Source organism: Phocoena sinus, chromosome 7 (genome assembly GCF_008692025.1).
Source record: "Phocoena sinus isolate mPhoSin1 chromosome 7, mPhoSin1.pri, whole genome shotgun sequence".
Taxonomy (NCBI): Eukaryota; Metazoa; Chordata; class Mammalia; order Artiodactyla; family Phocoenidae; genus Phocoena; species Phocoena sinus.
Window position 1 is genome coordinate 8585270 of NC_045769.1, and position 22516 is coordinate 8607785.

General features: G+C 48.1%; 1 protein-coding gene across 1 annotated transcript; it reads right to left on the bottom strand.

Moving 5' to 3' along the window:
- Positions 1-1854: 1854 nt before the first annotated feature.
- Positions 1855-11688, bottom strand: C7H2orf72 (chromosome 7 C2orf72 homolog). The gene is made up of 3 exons (XM_032637500.1): positions 11085-11688; positions 7215-7328; positions 1855-4302 (listed from the first exon to the last, which is right to left on the bottom strand). Exons 1-3 carry the CDS (start codon positions 11686-11688, stop codon positions 4169-4171), a joined length of 852 nt encoding a protein of 283 aa, XP_032493391.1. The 3' UTR covers positions 1855-4168.
- Between the last annotated feature and the right edge of the window lie 10828 nt (positions 11689-22516).

The following is a 22516-nucleotide window of genomic DNA, read 5'->3' on the forward strand; positions in this document are numbered from 1 at the left end:
CTGTGGCTCCTCTAGTGTGCTGGCTGTGTTTGCCACCCAAACAGGACAAAGTGCAGCCCGACCACAGGGACAGCCCTGCAGCATGGATCTGCTACACTTTGAAGTATAGACTGCTTTCAGGTTAACGTGGCCACTGTCAACCTTCCCCAGGGAGGTGGGGTCCTAGGTGGTCTGCCCCCGGTAAGAGGGGCTTGTTTAGACCACAGGTGTAGGGACCTCAGCCCTTGACCCCTTTGCAGCTTTGCCTTAAGCTTTGGTTTGATAACCAAGGGATTCTTGTGCAGAAAGTCTTGTAAACAAATATTTTGAGAGGAAACTGTGACGCACGTAGTATAAAGGGTTCTCTGAGACTCAGTTAAGGCCATTTTATCTCATTAAACATTCGCGTGTGCAGAGACACACCCTAATAAATACCAAGTTAAATGCTATCTCTTAAAAAAAAAATCCTCTTTTTAAATATCTACTTACACTTTCCAGCTACATGTTTTCCAATCCCAGCCAATAGGGTTGTGGAGACGTCACCCAGGGCAGGACTGAGGGACTTTAGGCCGGACGATTCCAGAGGTCCTGTCATTTAACCAGATGCCTTGCTCCCAAGGGTCCCTTCAAGGAACACTTTTATGAGAATAAAGGGAAAGATCCATTCCGTTTCCAATTAGCCGGCAATTAGGTACTGTTTGGTTTTATTAGATATTAGGAATTATTGATTCAAGTCAGAAGTAACACAACCACTGCCATATTAGAAAGATTAGCACCGAAGAGCCCACACGGGGACCTGACTGGAGGCCCCTCACCGATGGCTCCTGGTACCACTGACCTAATTCTGCCCTCAGACAGGCCCACCCCAAACTTTGTGCCTTGTAAAGGGTCCCTAGAGAAGAGACCCACTGCCAAAGCCATCCCTTCTGCTACCTAACTCTTCTGTCTGCTAGAAGACGGCAACAACATTTCCAGAAAGGATGGGGCGTATCTTAGCCATTATCAAGGAAGCAAAGATGGGTCTCAGTCCCGTTTAACATTTGGGAGGCAGAACCCAAATCTCAGTAAGGAAAGACCTTCTCTCTTCAACTATTCACAGCAAATACTGAAGGTAACGAAAAAATAATGAGTAAACCACCCTTTATACCAGAGGCTTGCAAACTCACTTGGCCACCTGGACCAGGACCAGGCAATGGCATATTCAGATGAAGAGAAGCAAAGGAGTGGCAGAGGTGGGCGGGAGGGATGCAGGACACTGGAGAGGACAACACACCCCATCCTTCACCCAGAAAACCAGCTTTTTTACATGCAATCTCCCAAGTTTCAAATGTTGGCAACAAATACAGAAGATTTTTAAACACAGCAGAGGCTACTGTCTTGTGACTTCTGCCTTAGACAATTTCCTAACTTAAAAAAAGCTCCCGCCCCCCCATCAAATAACAAAACTTCAACCAAATTATTACAAAGAAATTAACAGAGAAATAGAAAAATACAGCAGCTTCAAAAATACCAGTCTTGGGGCTTCCCTGGTGGCGCAGTGGTTAAGAATCCGCCAGCCAACGCAGGGGACACAGGTTCGATCACTGGTCTGGGAAGATCCCACATGCCGCGGAGCAACTAAGCCCGGGTGTCACAGCTACTGAGCCTGCGCTCTAGAGCCCACAAGCCACAACTACTGAAGCCCGCGTGCCTAGAGCCCGTGCTCCACAACGAGAAGCCACCGCAATGAGAAGCCCGCACACTGCAACGAAGAGCAGCCCCCGCTCGTGGCAACTAGAGAAAGCCCGCGCGCAGCAACGCAGACCCAATGCAGCCAAAAATAAATAAATAAAACAAATAAATTTATTAAAAAAAATACCAGTCTCCCCATTTTATTTTATTTTTTTATTCTTATTTTTTAACGCTTTCATCTTTAATGAAATGACTTTGGAAATAACATTCATTTCCATGAAACCAGTACTACAGTTTTTGGAGTCACAGTAAGATACACAGAATTATATCTGTAATTAATATGAATGCCAACATTTCAAGGCAGTAATTTCTGTTATATGGCAAAACAAAATCAAGAAAGCAACCGTCAAACAAGAGACCCATAGCTTCAGACAAGTCAAATCCCAGGATAGCGTATGAGAACAGCTGCTGCTTCAGGGAAGGGTTTCTGGCGAAACCAAGGACGAGGCTGCCAAAGGCTGTTCCCATAACAGCACCAGAATCAGCCACTCCTACTGCTGCAGCACCTGCACCAATAAAACTGGCTGTAGCATCAATGTCTCTGCTGATTGCACTGGTCTAAAACTCCCTTTGGATTAACTGAGACACACCATTCTGGGCCCCATTAAGTACTGAAGAGCCCTCTCCAGCCCTAGCCTCTGGTCGAGATAACACTGATGCAGAAATTGGTCTGTCTGCAACTCTGGATCCAACTCGGATCAGAGCAGGGTGCAGGCGAGCTTGCACGGGCGAACATCTTGCACTCTTCAGGGCAGCTGGAGGACTTGGTTGACAGGCAACGTGGGCTCCTCTCCTGCTTCCTCTCTTCCCGGGAGGTGGCCGTGGCCGTGGTGGTAGAGGTCCAAGGAATGGGGCTCCCCATTTTAAAACAAAGTCAACAGCAATTCATTTTGTGTAGGAGGAAGTCAGCTGTATCCTTCCTGTCATCCTACCTGCCCTCACACTCCTATGGACCAGGCTCCCTATTATAGAGAATAAATTGACGCATAGAGCAGGGAGGGCCCCTCCTTAGCATCAAAGCGCTCCTCGGCCACAGAAGGTTTCCCATTCCCCATTTGGTCGCCGTCACAGCAAGAACTGAAATAACTAATACAAGTTACGTAGCATCTTGCAGAGTGCTGGGCACAACTGCATGTCTGCTGAGTGAATCATGCGTGAATAAATGAATTCAGCTGCTTCCCTTAGACAGTGCTTTCTACTTGGGAAAATCAGGAGCTGTGCTTGCCATTCCAAAGACTGGATTTCTCCAGGGGCAGGTGAGAAAGACAAGGGAGCTAATACAGAGTTCCCTCTCTGAGTGAACAGTCAGATGGTCTTCCCGGCTTTTAAGGGAACATCATTGACCCTGACTGACTCATAAACAGAGAAAAAAGGATTGAGGAACTCGGCACCTCTGGGCTTCGTCTGCTTCGACCTTGGGTTAGGACCTGAGATCAAGAACAAATCGTATGCTCTTGTAATCCATACCCCTAACTTTCCTTCTGTTTGGTGCTGTGGTTAGTCCCTAGCATCTTTATCCTCAAAGAACGCGGCACAGAAAGTTAATGTCAACACGAGGAAGAAACATGGTCCTTTCTTCTCAAGAATGTGCAAAGCTATTTATGCCCTGGGCTTGCAGCACAGGGACCATACTGGCTCTGGCCCTAAAGGCCCCCAGGGTGGCAATGCATCTTTATTCTGCCTTGCTCTGGGAGCCAAAGCCCCAGGAAGCCCAACCCTCTCTGCTCTGGGGGACTCTTCCTAGAATTTGACAGGGAGGAGATTGTCTCATCTACAGTTTCTCAAAGTTGCTGTGATTGGCATTTTGAATGGAACAATTTTGTGCTGCTGGATATTTGCCCTGCACATTGTGAGATACCCACTAAAGTCCAGGGGTGTCCCACAGTTGCAGCGACTCTCCCAGCACACCACACATGCACACACACGCACACACAAATTTCCAATACTGCCTGGAGCGGGTAGCCTGGCCCCTGGCTGAGAGCCACTAGGCTGGTAGAGCCCTTACGTGTTTGAGAAACAGAAGACCCAAAGGTTGAGTGACAGGTCCAAGGCTCCCCTCTCAGATCTGATGATTTCTAGTCCAGCTGCTCTTGAAATGATGGATACTCATGCAAACAATCATGGGATGCCACAGCACCGCAGAACCTCAAAGCAGATAGCCAGCTGTCTCAATGGCATAGAGAAACCACGGCACAGAGAGAAAAAATAACCCCACAGTGACCAGAGAGTGAGCAAATGCGAGGGGAGTGGGGGGCAGATTCCCAGAGGATACACTTTCTTAGGTCCTGCTTAGCTTAGTAAGTCCCGCTGCTTGGCTGGTAACAGGTCAACGCAACAGCCCCCTGGAAGGTGGGGCTTTGTAGCATCTCAAGGTCAACATGGAGGCAGGGTAGCTCAGTGAGAGCCAGCCCCCTGTCTGTAGGTGAGAGCCGGGGCAGCCAGGGGTCCAGCCTTCATCTCAAGTCTCGGCGGGCTCAGCGGGAGTGGAGGCAACTCTATCACAGGCTACTGACCCCTTTCTGGGATCCTCGCAATCACCATTGGGATATACGACTGTCAGTGCCAGCTCCTCCTCAGGGTCCTGGGAGTTATCTGGAACACAAGAGAAGGAATCACCCAATGAGAAGATAAAGTTTATGAGTGGGTAAGCTGGGAATGAAAGGGAAGGAGTTGGCCCCAGTGACTCTCTACTTTAAAAACACAACAAAATACGTAGCGAAAACCTTAAAAATGTACATACCCTTTGACCCAGCAATTCCACTTCTAGGATTTTATCCTAAGGAAATAATTAGGAATAATTAGTGGAACTGCTCCAGCCATCTTGCTACCAGTATACGGATGAAACAGCACTGAGGACGGCCCAGCAAAGAGAAGGAAAAAACCTGGGTCCTTGAAAGTGTTGCTGGACCCCTAAATCAACCAGCCCTGAAACTGACTCCACCTCTAGACTGTCTTTTAGGTGAGATGATGAATTCCTCGTCTGCTTCTGCTAGTTTGAGTAATGGCTTCTTTACCTATAGCTGAGAGCATCCTAACTGATTCGATATCTGACAAAGGGATTGGCTGAGTAAACTGTGGCTCAGTCACATTATGGGATTCAGGCATTAAACATGACGTATAGGGCTTCCCTGGTGGAGAAGTGGTTAAGAATCCGCTTACCAATGCAGGGGACATGGGTTTGATCCCTGGTCTGGGAAGGTCCCACATGCCGTGGAGCAACTAAGCCCGTGGGCCACAACTGCTGAGCCTGCGTTCTAGAGACCGCAAGCCACAACTACTGAAGCCCACGTGCCGAGAGTCTGTGCTCCGCAACAAGAGAAACCACCGCAATGAGAAGCCCGTGCACTGCAATGAAGAGTAGGCCCCGCTCGCCACAACTAGAGAAAGCCCGCACGCAGCAACGAAGACCCAACGTAGCCAAAAATAAATAAATAAATAAAAATGATGTATAAAATTCCATAGGACTAAACACACACACACACACACACACACACACACACACACACACACACACGTAAAATTCAGGAAATCTGAATAAGGTCTGTGGATTGTTTCAATGTCAACACCCAGTCTGTGATCTTATCCTATAGTTTTGCGACATGTACATGGGGGAAAACTGGGCAAGATGTACACAGGATCTCTTAATGGGATTTCTTACAACTGCATGGGAATCTACAATTACCTCAAAAAAAAAAAAGATGAAAGATGTTGACATATACTTATCACTGTGGAATACTGCACAATCACGGTATGTTTCTGATAAAGAAAGCAGATTCTAAAACAGTGTATGTAAATGTATGTATGTATAATCTGCTATTGATTATGTATATTATGTTTATGTATAGTCTGTACACGCAATTTGCATTTAATACATTCACTTCTACATGAGACTAAACAATTCGGTATATGCTACAGAGAGAGGTGATCAAAGAGTTACGTAAAGTTGTTTACGGGGACTTCCCTGGTGACACAGTGGTTAAGAATCTGCCTGCCAATGCAGGGGACACAGGTTCGAGCCCTGGTCCGGGAAGATCCCACATGCCGCAGAGCAACTAAGCCCGTGCGCCACAGCTACTGAGCTTGTGGTCACAACTACTGAAGCCCACGTGCCCCAGAGCCTGAGCTCTGCAACAAGAAAAGCCACCGCAATGAGAAGCCTGAGCACCGCAATGAAGAGTAGCCCCTGCTCGCCGCTACTAGAGAAAGCCCAAGCACAGCAAAGAAGACCCAATGCAGCCAAAAAAAAAGGAAAAAAAATGTTTATGATTCCTTTGCTTTTTTTCCCCTTTAGTTTCCAGATACATCCAAAATGATGATGGAGAGGTTGAAGTTAACATTTTTGCAATTAAATATATTAAATATGTGATGCATTTTGCAGATGATTTATATATATATAGAAGTGAATTTATTAATATTTAAGTAGTACAAGGCAATATAAATAGATAGCTAGATAGACAGACAGAATGGTCTACCCAAATTATAGTTACCTCTGAGTGGGGGAATTAAATGAATGATTTTTAATATTTGTGTTTCTTCTTTTGTATTTTTTGAGCTTTCAATTGTGTAGACAGAATTCTAAGACAGCCCCCAAGATTCCCATTCCTTGGTGTACTTATCCTGCATAAGTAGTGTGGGTGGGGCCTGTGATTCTGATGAGATAGTCATGCCATAGATTTGGGTATGTGACGAAGGTGATGGGGAGTCACTCCTGTGATTATGTTATGTTATAGGAGACCGGAGATTCTCCTGCGGATGGAAGGAGCAGCTGCTGTGTGGTGAGTGAGCCTGGGAGAGGAGACAGCTTCAGGGCCTCTTGGAGGTGACAGCCAGCAAGGTGGGGACCTCAGTGCTCCAGCAGGGTGCAGTCCCCCCCTAGGTGGGCTCTGCCTCTGGTCTCTCGCTGCTCCTGCAGTCCACTCACGTCGCTATACACCCTAATCAGCGCACACCCCTGCTCAGAAGTCGCCAGGGCTCCCTATTCCTGAAAGACTTGGGTCCAGAGCCCTGATGTGGCTCCGACTGTCCTCTTCAGCCTCGGCCCTCACCAGTCTCATTCTGCACCTCACCCCCAGGGCACTGTTTTCTGAGCTTGACATCATGCTGTCAAGCCTTTGTTCATGGTGTTCCCTCTCCAAATCTTCCCATTTCTAAGAAAATCCCCCAACCTCCAGCTCAAAAGTCACTTGTTAAACTCCCTGGATCCTCAGGGGAGACAATGCGTTTGGCTCCAGGTGCCCCATCACCTACGTCTGGCCACTGTCTTCCAGCCCCACCCACAACCCCTTCCCTAGGCAGAGACTCCTGGGGCGAGAGCCCTACTGACCCAGTCTGAGTGCCGGCTGCCTGGGGGTCAAGGCACCTCACGTTGCTCATCCCCACGCCCCGCACAAGGCAACGGCTTCGCCGATGGTGGGCCACTCCATCCCTATGGTCCCCTGTGTGCACGTGACCGTAACCCCAAGCCCCCGTCAGGGTCCAGGAAGCCAGGAAGGCGACACACTCACCCTGAGCTGGGTCACTGGGGGAAGTGGCATCTGGGTCCTTCCCTCGGCTCCAGGGACCCCAGGAAAAGCATGCCAGCAGTCCTGGGAGGCCGGGTCTCTCCCACGCTCCTTCTGCTAGAAAGAACACAAGGTCCAAGAGGCAGTGGGGTCAGATGGGGCTTGACACGACTGAGAGACTTTCTGTTCAGCCAACCAAGAGCTTCAACTGTCAACTGCCCTAGTTTTAACTGCCTGATTAAAAAAAAAAAGATTCTGATTTGCAAAAGGGGGTAGGTTTTTGAGCTTTAAAAAAAAAACCAAAAAGAAAGACTGCTTTTATATACCTATTACCTAATTTCATCTTCGCAAAAACTCTATGTAGGTACCACGTTGGAGAAACTACAGTAACAAAAATGACATGAAATTAATTATAATTACATAGCACCAAAGAAAAAACTCAAGAAGCAGTAATTGCCCCCCTACCCCCAGATTTGTAGTTCAAACTATTTTTTTAAATTTTATTGAAGTTTAGTTGATTTACGATGTTGTGTTAATTTCGGCTGTACAGCAAAGTCACTCAGTCATACATATATATACTTTTTTCATATTCTTTTCCATTCTGGTTTTTCACAGGATACTGAATATAGTTCCCTGTGCTATACAGTAGGACCTTGGTGTTTATCCATCCTATATACAGTAGCTTGCATCTGCTAATCCCAAACTCCCAATCCTTCCCTCCCCCACCCCTCCTCCTCCTTGGCAACCATAAGTCTGTTCTCTATGTCTGAGAGTTTGTTTCTGTTTTGTAGGTATGTTCATTTGTGTCGCATTTAGGATTCCACATATAAGTGATAACATATGGTATTTGTCTTTCTCTTTCTGACTTACTTCACTTAGTATGATAATCTCTAGTTGCATCCATGTTGCTGCAAATGGCATTATTTCATTCTTTTTATGGCTGAGTAATATTCCATTGTGTGTGTGTATATATATATATATATATATACACACATACACACACACAATGTGATATATATATATATCACATCTTTATCCATTCATCTATCAATGGACATTTAGGTTGTTTCCATGTCTTGGCTATTGTACATAGTGCTGCTATGAACATAGAGGTGCGTGTATCTTTTCGAATGATAGTTTTGCCTGGGTATACGCCCAGGAGTGGAATTGCTGGATCATAGGGCGACTCTATTTTTATTTTTTTGAGGAACTCCATACTGTTTTCCATCATCGCTGCACCAATTTACATTCCCACCAACCGTACAGAGGGCTCCCTTTTCTCCATACCCTCTCCAACATTTATTATTTGTAGACTTTTTTGCGGGGGGGCCACGCAGCATGTGGGATCTTAGTTCCCCTACCAGGGTTCAAACCCGCGCCCCCTGCATTGGAAGCGCGTCATCTTAACCACTGGACTGCCAGGGAAGTCCCTATTATTTGTAGATTTTTTAATGATGGCCATTCAACTATTCTTGAAATGGCCATCAAACTATTTCTTAATAGAAATAGAATTAATCTTTTTTGATAATCACACACAAAACAATTACATGTTGATTCGAGTTTCCTTATTATAGTACCACCTCAGTTATCTGGGGATTACTTGAGATCCCTAACCATCTGGAATAAGGTCAACTGGAACAAAGTTTTAAAAAAGGACTCCGGAGAGCCAAGACACAGAAAATCCTTTCTCGTAATTCTTTACTTGGGGCCAATTTACTCTTAATCTGTACCCAATTCTAAAAAGATTGGGTCCTTGTTTTTCAACCAAAATGCATCTGAATTAAGCATAAACTGGGTAAAAGCACTACCAAGAGGCAGGCAACCTAAAAGTATAAGAACAGCCATCAGACAGTGAGGAAAGAGACTGGAAAGCTCCACAAGCACTAGCAAAACCTCAGCAGCATGAATCCATGGCGTAACCCACCGCAAAAGCCTGGAAGAAATTACTGGACAATGAGTTATAATTACACCCGTGACCTTTAGTCATTAATGAAAGGTTTCATGTTCAGTATGTTTTGATAAAAGTACAATCGACTTTAACACAATATATAGAATGACTCCCTTGCAAAATGTTAAAAATTTGAAATGTTAGTGTTTAAAAAGAGGCAAGGATTCTGCATGCCATGCAGGGTGTCAGGAAATGGGAATACAGTGGTGATTAAACTCACAAGGGAAAGTGACAAAACCACGCAGAAGCAGGTTCGGGTTTCATTTGTGAATTGCAAATGGCGTGGGCGGGTCAGGGAAGGCTTTCTGGAGGAGGAAGTCCAGTCCTGAATGGTGAGATGGGATTGGTCAGGAAAAGGAGGATGGAAGAAAAGGCTTTTCTCTCTGAGGCAACTGCAATGTAAAAAAAGTTTAGGAGCCCAGAGCAAGCTTGGCTCTGGGGAATTAAAAGTTGTTCCCTGGGGGTGGGGGATGGGGGGGTGGGATGAACTGGTAGATTGGGACTGACATGTATACACTAATATGTATAAAATGGATAACTAATAAGAACCTGCTGTATAAAATAATAAATAAAATAAAATTCAAAAAAAAAAAAGTTGTTCCCTGGGAATAAGAGATGTCTAAGAGACAAAGGGCTCAGAGAATTTCTAGGCACAGGCTCATTAGGGGACAGAAAATTTTCCCCATGGGGCCAGGTCAGCAAAGGTGCCGGCAGCAACAACCCGAATGACAATCCATCTCAGGACGTTCTCCGTGTCTTTCAGAATGCTGGTCCTTGAGTTTCAAATTTAGCTGGCTTCCTCACAGACTCAACAGAAGAGTTGTGGGAAGGGGAGGGGAAGGTTAGGGCAGGCTCCACAGCTGAGAGGAATGGTCTTCACCTAGGCAGGCCACGCTGGCAGGTAAGTCTGTGACATTTGTGACATCAGAGGTACCAGGTCTCCTTGCAGGAAAAGCCCCACCCCCGACCCCTGTAAGTTTGGCATCACCCAGTTCCTGAGTTAACACACCAATGCCCAGGGAGGCGGAACACAGCCTCTGTCGTCATTAACTCTTTAGCAAGAAGGTTGGCAGAGGCTGGAAAGCTTGGAGGGCGGCAGGTGCTGGAGAGGAGTGGGGGGAAGGAAGCTAGAAGCTAGAAGCTAAATCACTCCGGCGTTTCACAGCTTTGCCAGATCCAGCTGTACTTAACATCCATATTTTAATCTCGGGGCACTGGAAACCTTCTGTAAAACCCTGTGTACCCGGATGGATGAGATTCAGACCCTTTTGCTGATGGCAGCAGTCACTGGGGCTGGCAGAAGACCCGTACTCCCCTCCCCACACTTCAGGAGAGTGGGGAGGGAAGCGAGGGAGACACTGCAGTGGGTAGCCAAGAAGGACTGGTAAACTCTAGGCCCTCAGTCCCTCACATCCTTTCTCCCCTCACCTCCAAGTCCCCAGCATTTATTCCTTGCCTTCTTTTGACCCCGCGGCGTTTAACCGTCGCGTCTCTAGGGCATCCCTAGCTGTGCGCATCCTAGAAGCTCCTGGCACCGGATATCCCCCTAGTCCCAATTTTGTCCTCCTCCCACCTTGAAACTGGTGCATCCCAAGGCTTTCCCGTCTCCTCCTCCCCTGCCCCCCCAATCCCAGATCTTTGCCCAGCTCAGTCCAGCCCTCTTTCCACCAACCTCCCCCGCCTTCTGCTTGCCGCCTCGGCTTTCCTAAGCACTCCGAATCCCATGCACTCAGGATCCACCCGGGACAGACTCGGCCCGTTGCCCAGGGCCCGCTCCGCCCTACCTGGGAGGCCTAGTGCTAGGCACCTCCTCTCTCCTGGCCTCAGTTTACCTCGGTGTACCATGAAGGGGGCGCTGGCCAAAAAAGCTGGCCTTCCCCCAGCCGCCGCCCGCCCACGCCGTCCGGGACCTAGAGCCCACTCACCTGGTCGCAAGCGCCCGGCGGCTTGCAGGGCCCTGCAGGCGGCCGCCTGAACAGTCAAGTTGGAAGCCGGGTGGCCGGGGCAGTAGGCGGCCGCCTGCACCGGGCCTCCAGCCTGGCGGCCGAACACCGTGCGCAGCAGCGCCTCCAGTAGCCGCAGCTCCGGAGCCACCAAGTCCACGGGCTCCGCCTCGGCCACCAGCACCCCGACCAACGCCGCGCCAGGCCGCCGCCGGCTGCGCACGTCCCGCAGCATCTCCCGCAGGTGGCGCCGCGGCTCCCGGGCTGCCAGCGATGACGCGCGGCACAGCACGAAGACCAGCGGTGAGCGGATGGCGCGCGCCCGGGTCGCGGGCACCTTCTGCGCCCCCGGCGCCCCGGGCCCCGCGCCTTCGGCCGCCTCGCCGCCCGGCTTGCCCGCGGCTTGCTGGGGCGGGAACACCGCCCGGGCGAAGTCCCACAGCAGCGCGCGGCTCTGCTCGCGCTCCCACAGTTCGCCCACCAGCAACACCTGCCCGCAGCCGCCCGCCGCCTCCACCAGCGCCTGGAAGGGCGGCTCAGCCGGGCGCGCGGGCCGAGCAGCCAGCGCCTCCAGCTCGCGCTCCATGCTCGCCGCCTCCCGCCTTCTGCGGCCGCTGCTGCCCTGCCTGGCCAGCTGCCTGCCTCTCGAGGGGGCAGCGGCGGCGGCGGCGGCGGAGACGGCGGCGGCGGCGGCCGGGAAGACACGCCCCCGAGGGCTGCGCCCCGCCCGGCCCCCGGCCCGCGGGCCGGGATCGCCCAGCTCCAGCCGGCTGCTGGGCCGGAGCGGAGGCTCTCCCCCAGGCCTCTAATGGTGGCGCCTCCCGCAGTCCCTACGGCAGACGCGGGGAAACTGAGCCGTTCATCCATCCATCCACCCATCCATCCATCCAACATTTATTGAACACCTACTAGGTGTACAGGACCCGAAGGTAGAGGAAGACAGAAAATTATCATGTGAGCAAATGGACCTTCACAAGTTAGATTGGTCTGAGGCCTGGAGCAGATAGATTTCTGAGTTCTCATGGTTCGGGGACAGGAAGCTTTGGAGGCCGGGCTGCCGGTGACTGCTGCTTTGAAGTGAAGTTGGCGGGTGGGGCAGGGCACCAGATAAGGGGGTAGCGAGGTGAGAAAAGAAGGGAAGCAGGGGTCTCTTCTGTTACTTCTGTCCTTGACTCACCTTTTGGGGCTTCAGCATTTAGAAAACTAATTGAGGGCTCATTGTTTCAACAAGTCCTCGTGACCTGCAGGGCATTGTCCTCCGCACTGGGAAGTGGAGGCAGATCGTGTTGCTCCCTGTGGAACAGAAAGTCTAGGGGGGCAGATGTGGGGCACAGATGGTGTTCTGATCTATGTGTGCAGGAGGGGGACAAGAGGATGTCAGTAGGCCAGGTCAGAAGCAGGAATGCATTTCCTTTCATTCTAAGGGTCTAAGTCAGCTTCGTCCGATAGAACATTTGGTGGTGATGGAAGTGTTTTATATTATCTGCACTGTCCAATGCAGTAGCCACTAGCTGTATGTGGCTATTATGGAGCACTCGAAATCTGGCTAGTGCAAGATTTAGATTTTATTTCGTTTCAATTAAGTGTAAATAACCACATGAAGTGAGTGGCTAGGGCATTGGGCAGCGCTGGTCAACGCTCTTTACCTCTCCTCTATTACTCGGTATAGACCAAAGGCCCCTTTGGGTCAATAACTTGTTAATACTCAGCTCTCTCCTTCACTGTATAACCCACAATCTGCTCTTGTAGTTACTCTGTTTCCTGCCCCCTGTAATTATGTTGAAACATCTCCTCCTGGAGAGTTTGTATGTCCATTCAATAAAGCAAACCTTTTCTGAGCACCTCCTGTGTGCAAGCAGTGGGGATTCAAACATATCCAAGCAGCTCTGCCCTAAGTCTGATCATCCTACAGTGGTATAGCCAATGTTGGGGGGAAGGACCCCATATCTTTGTTGTGGGCTTTGTTGTGCCTCTCTATACCATCTCTGCCCATGATGGATATCCAGGGGCTTGGGTGGGAAAAACACAAGATATGGAGCAAGAAGCCCTGGGCTGGAGTCAGGTTGGGTTCCAGCACCAGCTCAGTGATTCAGTCAACCAATCTGTATTTATGGAACATCTCTACCGTGCACTGTGCTGGTGCTGGGAAGACAGCTGTGAACAGGCCAGGTTCCTACCTTTGTGGAGCTGACGGTCTAGTGGAGGCTGGGAGAGAAAGACGAGAAACAAGTAAATTCATAAATAACAGCTTCAGACAGTGATCGGTGCAATGAAAAAAATAATGCAGGGCTGACACTATGGTAATGTGCTTGAGATGCTGGCCCATTCCCGTGAATACAATCCTGAAGATGCCACGGAAGCAAGAAGGAGGTTGAAGAGGACTGAGAAACAAACCTAAAAACTATGAGACATGCCCTCCCCCACCCTACCTTCCTGGAGGCCGCAAGTGGTTGGGTTGTGGTGTGTGGGAGAGAAACAGAAGTCCTTTCCAGATGATCCTAATCTTCTAAAATTAAAACAATATGTGTGTGTGTGTCTGTGTCCAGAAGAATATATTCAAAAAGTAGTCATACTCATCTCTAGATAGTAAGAATGACAGGTAATTTTTATTTTGTCCTTTTTGCTTATCTGTATTTTCTAACTATATAAAATAAATGGGATACCTTTGTTATAAGAAAACAGTGAAAGCTATTAGTTTAATCAGATTTCTGGAAAGTATAAGCCAGTACAGATTTAATCAATAAATGAATTAAGATTCATTTCAGCTGCTAATGACACAGACTACAAATAACAGTGGCATAAACACGATGAAAGTTTATTTTTCTCTCTTGTAGAAGTTTGGAGGTGGACAGTTTATGGCTGATGTAGTAGCTCTGTTTTACTAGGTCTTTGAAGACTCAGGTTGCATTCCAGATCACTATTCCCCCATCTCTTCTTCATGATTCAAACTCGCAGCTAAAGCTCCAGTCATTACCTCTGTGTTCCAGGCAGCTGGATGGCAGAGGGCTGAGGAAGGAACAAAATTCAATCGACTTCAGATTTCTTTAATAGTAACACTGGATTTAAGAAGATAGGGACTGTCCTGGCGGTGCAATGGTTAAGACCCTGCACTTCCGCTGCAGGGGGCACAGGTTCTATCCCTGGCTGGGGAGCTAGGATTCTACATGCCGTGTGGTGCAGCCAAAAAATAAACGATAGTTGAATAATATTTTTAAAGTATCAAAAAGAAAGAACTTTGAAGCTAGATTTTGCTAAATTATCAGGCATATACAGGAGATAACGCCTTTATCACATACAGCCCCTCTTTGAAAGCACCGTTAGAGGAAACATTCCAACAAGAAGAGAAATAAATACAGGCGTGCTCAACAATAGGGAGTAAGAGGGATTAAATCACTTGTTTAAATGATTCTTGTCTAAGTAAACGGTGCAGTGTGGTGCCTGCAAAGCACAGCTTGGGTGGGCATAAGCTGGGAGGGCGGCAGAGTGGCTGGGAGCCCTACCAGGTAAGTGGAAAAGGAATTGGCCCCATTTGGTTACCTTTCTGAGGAAGAGAGGAAAACTTATCAGCTGATTAGAGAGGAACTCTCAGAGGTGCTGGTGTTTTTGTTTTGTGTTGTTTTGGCCACACTGCACGGCATGGGGGATCGAACCCATGCCCTCTGCATTGGAAGTGCAGAGTCTTAACCACTGGACCACCAGGGAAGTCCGTGTGCTGGTGTTTTTGTACTTTCTCGTGAGGCTTGTCTAAAACCAAGACGCTCTGCCTCTCCAGCTATTTATTCTCTGGCTCTAATTTCCAGGTAACAATACCAAACTTTCCAGTGGTGGGTTGGAGGATAGATCAGACAGGGGGTGGGGCATTAAACAAAGGTCAGAGTCCAGGGCTAGTGAAGTTTATCTTTACCTGTATTATTTACATGGCAAATTAACACGAAATTACAAAGACCTTAGGAAAAAGGCAGGATGCCAAGGATATTTCTTCCCCCCCTCTGTCCATGCCCTAAAAATCATAAAACAACCAGGCTTTTTCTTGTTTCTCTGGTTTATCAATGGAGATGTAAAGTGAAACTGGGATTTCTGAAACAGTTTGCCTCTTCATGTTCACTCAAGCAGAACTTGGGAGGAAGAGTGACAGAAAAGTGCTGATTTGGAAAACAAGGAGTAGTCTTGGTTGAGTTGCTGGTGCTTTCTTTCGCCTCTCTTCTCCCTCTCTTTCATCCTATTCTCCTTTTCTTCCTTCCCCTCCCCTCCCTTCCTTCCGCTCCCCCTTTCCCGTGTCCCCACTGTTTCTTTTTCTCCCTTATCATCACTCTTCCTTCCCTCTTTCTTTCCTCTCTTTTGTCCTTCCACACTCTCTTTTCTCCCCAAGACAATTGTTTTGGGAGCTGTGAGGAAGGTGGGACCTGGGGAGACTTTATGGGCTCCCTGGTGAGACAGATAGAGGAAAAAAGATCTTAAATGTGAGGAAGACCATGGAGGGAAAGGAAATTGGGGGAGCCCCTGGACCACAGAGGAATGAGATTGGGGTGGGAGGAGGCATGGGAGGACGTTCAAAGCCTGGGTCCAACGAGGAACTGTGGGCCCCATGGTGGAGCAGCCCCCTCTGACAGGGACAGGGTAAAGGGACAAATTAGGTAATTAAATAGTTAATCCCACTAGGGGATTGTAAGTAAACAAAAAGTATGGGAGACCCCTGGAAGTTAATGATCACTCAAGAAAGAAGGTTTGCTTAACCACAAAACCAAGCAGGCCTGTTAGCAACAAAACCGTGCAACAGAAGCGTGAGACATGCCCCAAAACAATAAAACAATGGTGGCGTGAGACCCACATCCTGCCCAGTGAGCTCAGTAAGTCAGTGATCCCTAGGACACGTTCTCTGCACACAATAAAAACACAATAATTTATGGAAAGGTGACATTTCAAAGTGAAAGACCCTCATTGTACTGAGACCTGAAACAGTTTTTTCATAGTGCCACGACAGTCTTGGCTTGACCATGTAGGGACAAGAAAATTCCCTTGCCCAACCTGGAGAAGGAGCTGATGATGGAAGTGTGATGTCTACTCAAGAATGAGGAAGACGGGGGTCTTTTCCCCCTCCCCACTTTTCCTTTGATTATAAAACTGTAGCCCACTAAGTTCTTAGGGTGGCACCCTCTCACCCTCACAAGCATCCTATTGTAATAAGTCATTTCTTATCTGTTACTTTGCCTCTCACTGAATTCTTTCTGTGCTGAGACATAAAGGACCAGAGCTCCTTGGAGCCCCACAAAGTACCACCTAGCCGTTTCACCTCTGTGTCCTGGCTGCTGGATGACAAGACAGGGCACCAGTGTGCTAGGACTTCATTTCCTCATTGTTGGGGAAGAAAAGGATTCCTTTCCTCCATTCTGGGTTCTCTGGCTGGTTCAGTAATTAAATCGACAGACAACAAATTAATAGGAGAAAAACAAATTTAATTATGTGCATACCGGAGCCCCACAAAGACAGGAGATGCAAAGGCAGTTGGGCGATGGAGCTTACATGCCATCCTGGGCTGAGGAAAGGGTTAGGGGCCTGGGGCTCCAGAGGGGAGGAGGGCCATTCACAGGAAGATGAGAAGCGCAGGTGGTTGGCAACCAGATGTTTGCCCTACCATGCAGGTAAGTCTTTCAGATTAGAAAAAAAGTTATCTCTGGTAATAGCTGTCTTTTTGGTACAGGCTTCCTTTTTAAAATCTTTTAGGCAGTTACGGGAGAGGAAGGACTTCCCTGGCAGTCCAGTGGTTAAGACTCCATGCTCCCAAAGCAGGAGGCATTGGTTCAGTCCGTGGCTGGGGAACTAAGATCCTGCATGCCACACAGTGTGGCCAGAAAAAAAGAGGAGAGGTTAAAAGCTTCCCCTAAGTCTGCTGGGTCTTCATTGCCTTCACCTCAAAATAATCCACACGCCAAAGTGGCACATTTTGGGGTGGCGTATTCCGCTTCCCTTCATCGAATACCTGGCCAGGACTGGTTCCCATAAGGGCACTGGGAGTGCAGATCTGTGTGACAGCTGGTGTCCTTCTGGGGGTTAAGCATCTCAGTTTTCCCTGAACTCTAGGGGTCTAATGAAGGTTTGTTAAGAAGCCTGGGAGGGGATGCTGAGCCAGAGACCCTGGCTTAAGCCCCTACAGTACCCCTGCTGGGCCCACGATGGTTCACTGGTGTCAGGAGGAGGAGTGGGCAGCCCCCAAGGACACACCCGCACTGGCTGAGTGAGGGGCAGCGGCAGGGAGGTAATCCTCCATCGGTAGACACCTGTACTCAGGCCGCCCTTCAGCCATCCTATTCCATCCCTCCTCTACCCATCCACTGAGGGGCACGTGGTTGAAGACCCGGGAGCAACAACTGAAAGGACATCTGTGTGAAGCGCGGGCACCAGCCAGCTCTGCTTGGCATCCAGGAGCGGCAGACAAGCTCGCCTGAGCAGGGTCTGCGTGTCTGCATCCTTAGCCCAGCACAATGTGGGCAAAATGTGGCCTCAACCTGCAACCTCAAAGAGGGCGTCTGCACCTGCTGCCATGGCCATGGGCTCAAGGTGACTTTGTGAGGCTCTGTCAACATCTGAGAGTCTGGTAGGGCAGAGAAGAAGCAACAGCTGACCTGTGCTATAAGGACGGGGTGATCTTGAAGCCACTCAACTTGGTCCTCCTTTAAAATCTGCCTGGCCAGATGAAGTTAGAGCTTGAGCCTGAGTCTCCCCAGATCCAGCCTTACGGTAGAATGGTGCTGGCCAAGAGTGGCCAGGAAGTGGCCAGGGACTCTGAGAATGGAATGGGACCGTACCTCCCCTAGGATATCGTGAATGTACCAACCTCAACCAACCAGGCACCCTTTACCTGCCAGGCCCCTCGAGGTCAGAGTGGATGACTGGAGTCAGTAATCACAGGAGGCATCCTTATTCCTCAGCCAAGGCTCAGAGTGAGCACCCTTTACAGACTGTCAAATACAATGCCAGCTGTGTCCGTGGGGCTGGACCTGAGGGCCAGTGCTCACCATGGACTCCCCGCTCCTGTACCTATACGTCTCATTCTGTGCACTTTCTCAGCCCCTTAGTCTCCAGCTGATGAGATCTAGGAAGTGTGTTTTGGGGATATGAACAGTGGGTGACTTCATGAACATTGTCCACAGGGAGCCTGGTATAGAACGAGGTGACCACTAAATATTAATCGTATGATAACATTTCTTGATCAGACCAGTTCCCAGCCAGCACTTCTCTTGCCCAGAGGGATGGATCAAAGATTCAGAAGGATGGGCTCAGTGAGTGCATGGAAACACGGGTTTCATTGCCAGATCTGTGTGTTCAGTGGGACCCCTTGTTCACTATGGAAACACATGGAAGAAATTCTTTTCTGGTCTTGGAATTAAGCACCTGATTTGTCTTTTTGGGGCGGGGGCGGGGGTATGCGGGCCTCTCACTGTTGTGGCCTCTCTCTTTGCGGAGCACAGGCTCCGGACACGCAGGCTCAGCGGCCATGGCTCACGGGCCCAGCCGCTCCGCGGCATGTGGGATCTTCCCTGACCGGGGCACGAACCCGTGTCTCCTGCATCGGCAGGCAGACTCTCAACCACTGCGCCACCAGGGAAGCCCCCTGATTTGTTTTTAACCTAATGGACATCGTGAGTAAAACAGCTGGTCTTGTTTCTTTCTTTGCATGGGCTGCTAGGAAGCTCAGAGTCAAATTGTGGTTCATAACTAGCAAGTGTGGAGCACTTTCATGGCAAGCATTTTGTGTATTAATCTTATCCCTGGCTTCACATTATTCCTCCTAAGCTAATTCTCTCTTCTTCCTAATGTCCTCTGTGACTTCTTAAAAATATATTTTATTAACGTATTTTGCAAGCAGGCTTAAATGTTTTTTTTCTCTATTTTTTAGTCAGGGCAAGATAAAAATAAAGATACACATAAAATATTTAAAATGTTTTCACTTGGACTTATACTGGACTCTGTGCCATTCTCTAATCTGGGGAGCTCAGGGGTTTTATCGAATTGAAAGTTTTTATTTGTCTTTGAGAATAATCATTTTGTCACCACTTCTGTGATTCCTGTGGTAGAAAGAATTTTCACCCACTTGCATTCTTTCAGAACTCCCCTTCTGGGGCTTCCCTGGTGGTGCAGTGGTTAAGAATCCCCCCTGCCGACGCAGGGTACATGGGTTCGATCCCTGGTCCGGGAAGATCCCACATGCCGTGGAGCAGCTAAGCCCATGTGCCACAACTACTGAGCCTGCGCTCTAGAGCCCACGAGCCACAACTACTGAGCCCATGTGCCACAACTACTGAAGCTCATGCACCTAGAGTCCGTGCTCCACAACAAGAGAAGCCACCACAATGAGAAGCCCACACACTGCAATGAAGAGTAGCCCCTGCTCGCCGCAACTAGAGAAAGCCTGCGCACGGCAGCAAAGACCCAATGCAACCAAAAATAAATTAAAAACAACAAAAAAATCCCTCCCCTTCTTCCGTCTGATGTTTACTTGACACCCGACACAATAGTTATGAGCTTATCTTTATTCTCTGGATATGGAATGAGACTCAGAAACTCACATCCTCATGCAGCTTTATAATCCTCTTGAAGAATTGTAAGAACTTTGAGTTTTTAAGCTTTTTTTTGTTTCCTCTTTGGGCGTGGATCTGGTACAGATCAACATCAGAAAGTCACTAGTTCGTCTGAGAGGCAAACTTGCGAAAAACAATCTGTAGTCACTGAAGCTGATCGGAGCCTCCACTGGCCTCCAGCTCCCTCAGCCATCAACACATACACCAGTGACCTGAAAACCCAGCGTGTGCTGACAGAGGAATGTATGTATTCATTACAGGGTAATTCTGAAGGCAGTGATCAATCCCCTTCTCAGGATATTTCTTGCAGAAAAAACAAAGGACAATAAAAAAGAAAAAAATATCACCCACCATCCTACTATTAACAGCTAGGGGGTTAACCTTCCAGGTTCTTTAACAAGGTGTTTATTATATTCAATAAATATTTATTGAGGGCCTAGTATATATAAATCCCTGTATTATGTCTTGGAATATGACAGAATTCAAAGCCAGACACAATCCCTACTCCATGCCTCCTACCATAGATCTACTCTACCATAACCCATTTGTACGGAGAGCGTCACTCAGTGCACAGTGTTCGGATCTCTGCTTTTCTCATGGAACCACAGATTCTGGATATCTTTCCATGTCAACATCTATAGAGACTGACATTTCATTTCAAAAGGCTAAACAGTATCATGTATATGATTAACGATACTTTATTTTAATCAGTGCCCTAATGTTGGGAACTTTTTAGTACTTATAAAAAGCACCTCTGGGGGCTTCCCTGGTGGCGCAGCGGTTGAGAGTCCGCCCGCCGATGCAGGGGACACGGGCTCGTGCCGCGGTCCGGGAGGATCCCCCATGCCGCGGAGCGGCTGGGCCCGCGAGCCACGGCCGCTGAGCCTGCGCGTCCGGAGCCTGTGCTCCGCAGCGGGAGGGGCCAGGGCAGTGAGAGGCCCGCGTACCGCAAAGAAGAAAACAAAAGCCCCTCCGTGCACAACCTCACGCATACAGGCCTTGTGCACTTGGTCTTATGATTTCAAGATGCTCTTAAATCATCCTCGGATGCACTAGTGTGGAAAATTGGCTCCAAGTCGCCCATAATCTTTCTGGCTTTTCCAGTTCAATGACTTCTGCCTGTACCTGGGTAATCATTTTGTGCAGGAAGCCTGACTTGTTCACATTCAGGTCGGGCTGACCGGGACTGCTTGGGAGATGATCGAAGAGAACATCTGGCTTCATCCTTATAATGGCCTTATTTTCTACAGTGACAGCATCCTCTCACACTGGTGCTAGAGATAATGACTGTACTGCCTCATCACTTCTGGTGGTGGAAGGAACCAACTCCCTTCCTTTTTATGCCTTGTTTGAGACTTGGCATCCTCTTCCTGCGACATCCTGGTACTCATTAAGTGCGTATCTGAGAGACGAATGCATGAATGAACAGCTCCCGGGACTGGAGAAATGATGTGAGTGAGGGACAGACATTTCACAAGTAGGAGGTAACAAGCAGGGGGTGGTAAGCAGGCTTGAGCCCAATACCATGGGTAAGTTAAAATGAATGTTTCAGTTTCTAGGAAGAAAACACTAGAACTGACACCAAGAAGCTTAGCTAAAAAAATTAACAGATGAAATAAATGGCAAACTAAATGATAATCAACTTACTCAAAATATGACAGAGAAGGGATGAATAGAAAAAAAGAACAGATGGGATACATAGAACACTAAACCAAGATGGTAGACTGAAATCTAACCTTGTTAATAATTATTTATATCAACGCACCAAATACTTATATGTGAAAAACAGAGATCATCAGATTGTATAAAAAAAACATAAAACAAGCCTCAATCAGTTTCAAAGGATTGAAAAACACACAGAGTATGTTATCTGAGGTGTTCAATAGTAATATGATATCTAGAAATTCCTCAAATATATGGGAATTGAGCAACACACTTTCTAAGTAAACTGTGGGACAAATGAAAACAACACAAGTGAAATTGGGAAACATTTTGAATTGAATAAAAGTAAAAATAAAACACCAAAATTTGTGAGGTGCAACTAAATCAGTATGTAGAAAGACTTTTTTGTTATAGCTATGGACTATATGTCCCTCTTTCGCCTCAACTTTTTGAACGAGAGAGCATTGCGTTTTTATGCCTCTGTCTCACCAATATTTGTCAGGTGTGTGGCAGGGACCTAGCTAGTCTTTGTAGTTCACTGAATTAATCTAAAGACACATGGCAGGTGGACCAGTGAAGGTATCTGACCAGGATTTCTGGCCCTAGGGGAGCACTCCCTGGCCATAATTGGGCCGCTGTGCCGTGAGAATCAAGCATCACTTTTCCCAACCCGAGAAGCCAGCCTGACTCATTTCTGTCTTCATTACTCAGGCTATGGAGGTGATGACAGTAAAGGTGTCAGGCAGCTTGTTCTTGGGGCCCCAAACGTGGAGAGAGGTGTAGCCCAAGTTTGAAGAGTGTATTGGGAATCCTGTGCAAAAGGGTAGGTACGTTTGAGGATGTTCATTGTAGTACTGTTTGTAAAAGTGAAAGATTGGAAAAATGTATATATCCATCAGTAGGCGACGTGTTAAAAAAGGAAAAAACCAATATTGAGAATGTGCACGTTGATCACCTCCTCGGCATTCTATGCTTGCTTATTAAAATAACCCAATTTTCACTCAGATCATCTGCCTTCCCTCATGCAGTCTAGTCACTTTAGGGGAAACTAAACCAACCCAGCTCACGAGTGGGCCCTGGGTGGCCTAAGCCAGTCGGCACACTCCAGTCCCTCCCCATCGCTGGGAGTCATGTGACCCAAGGTGGTCCAATTAGAGTGAATTATAGGACTCTTGC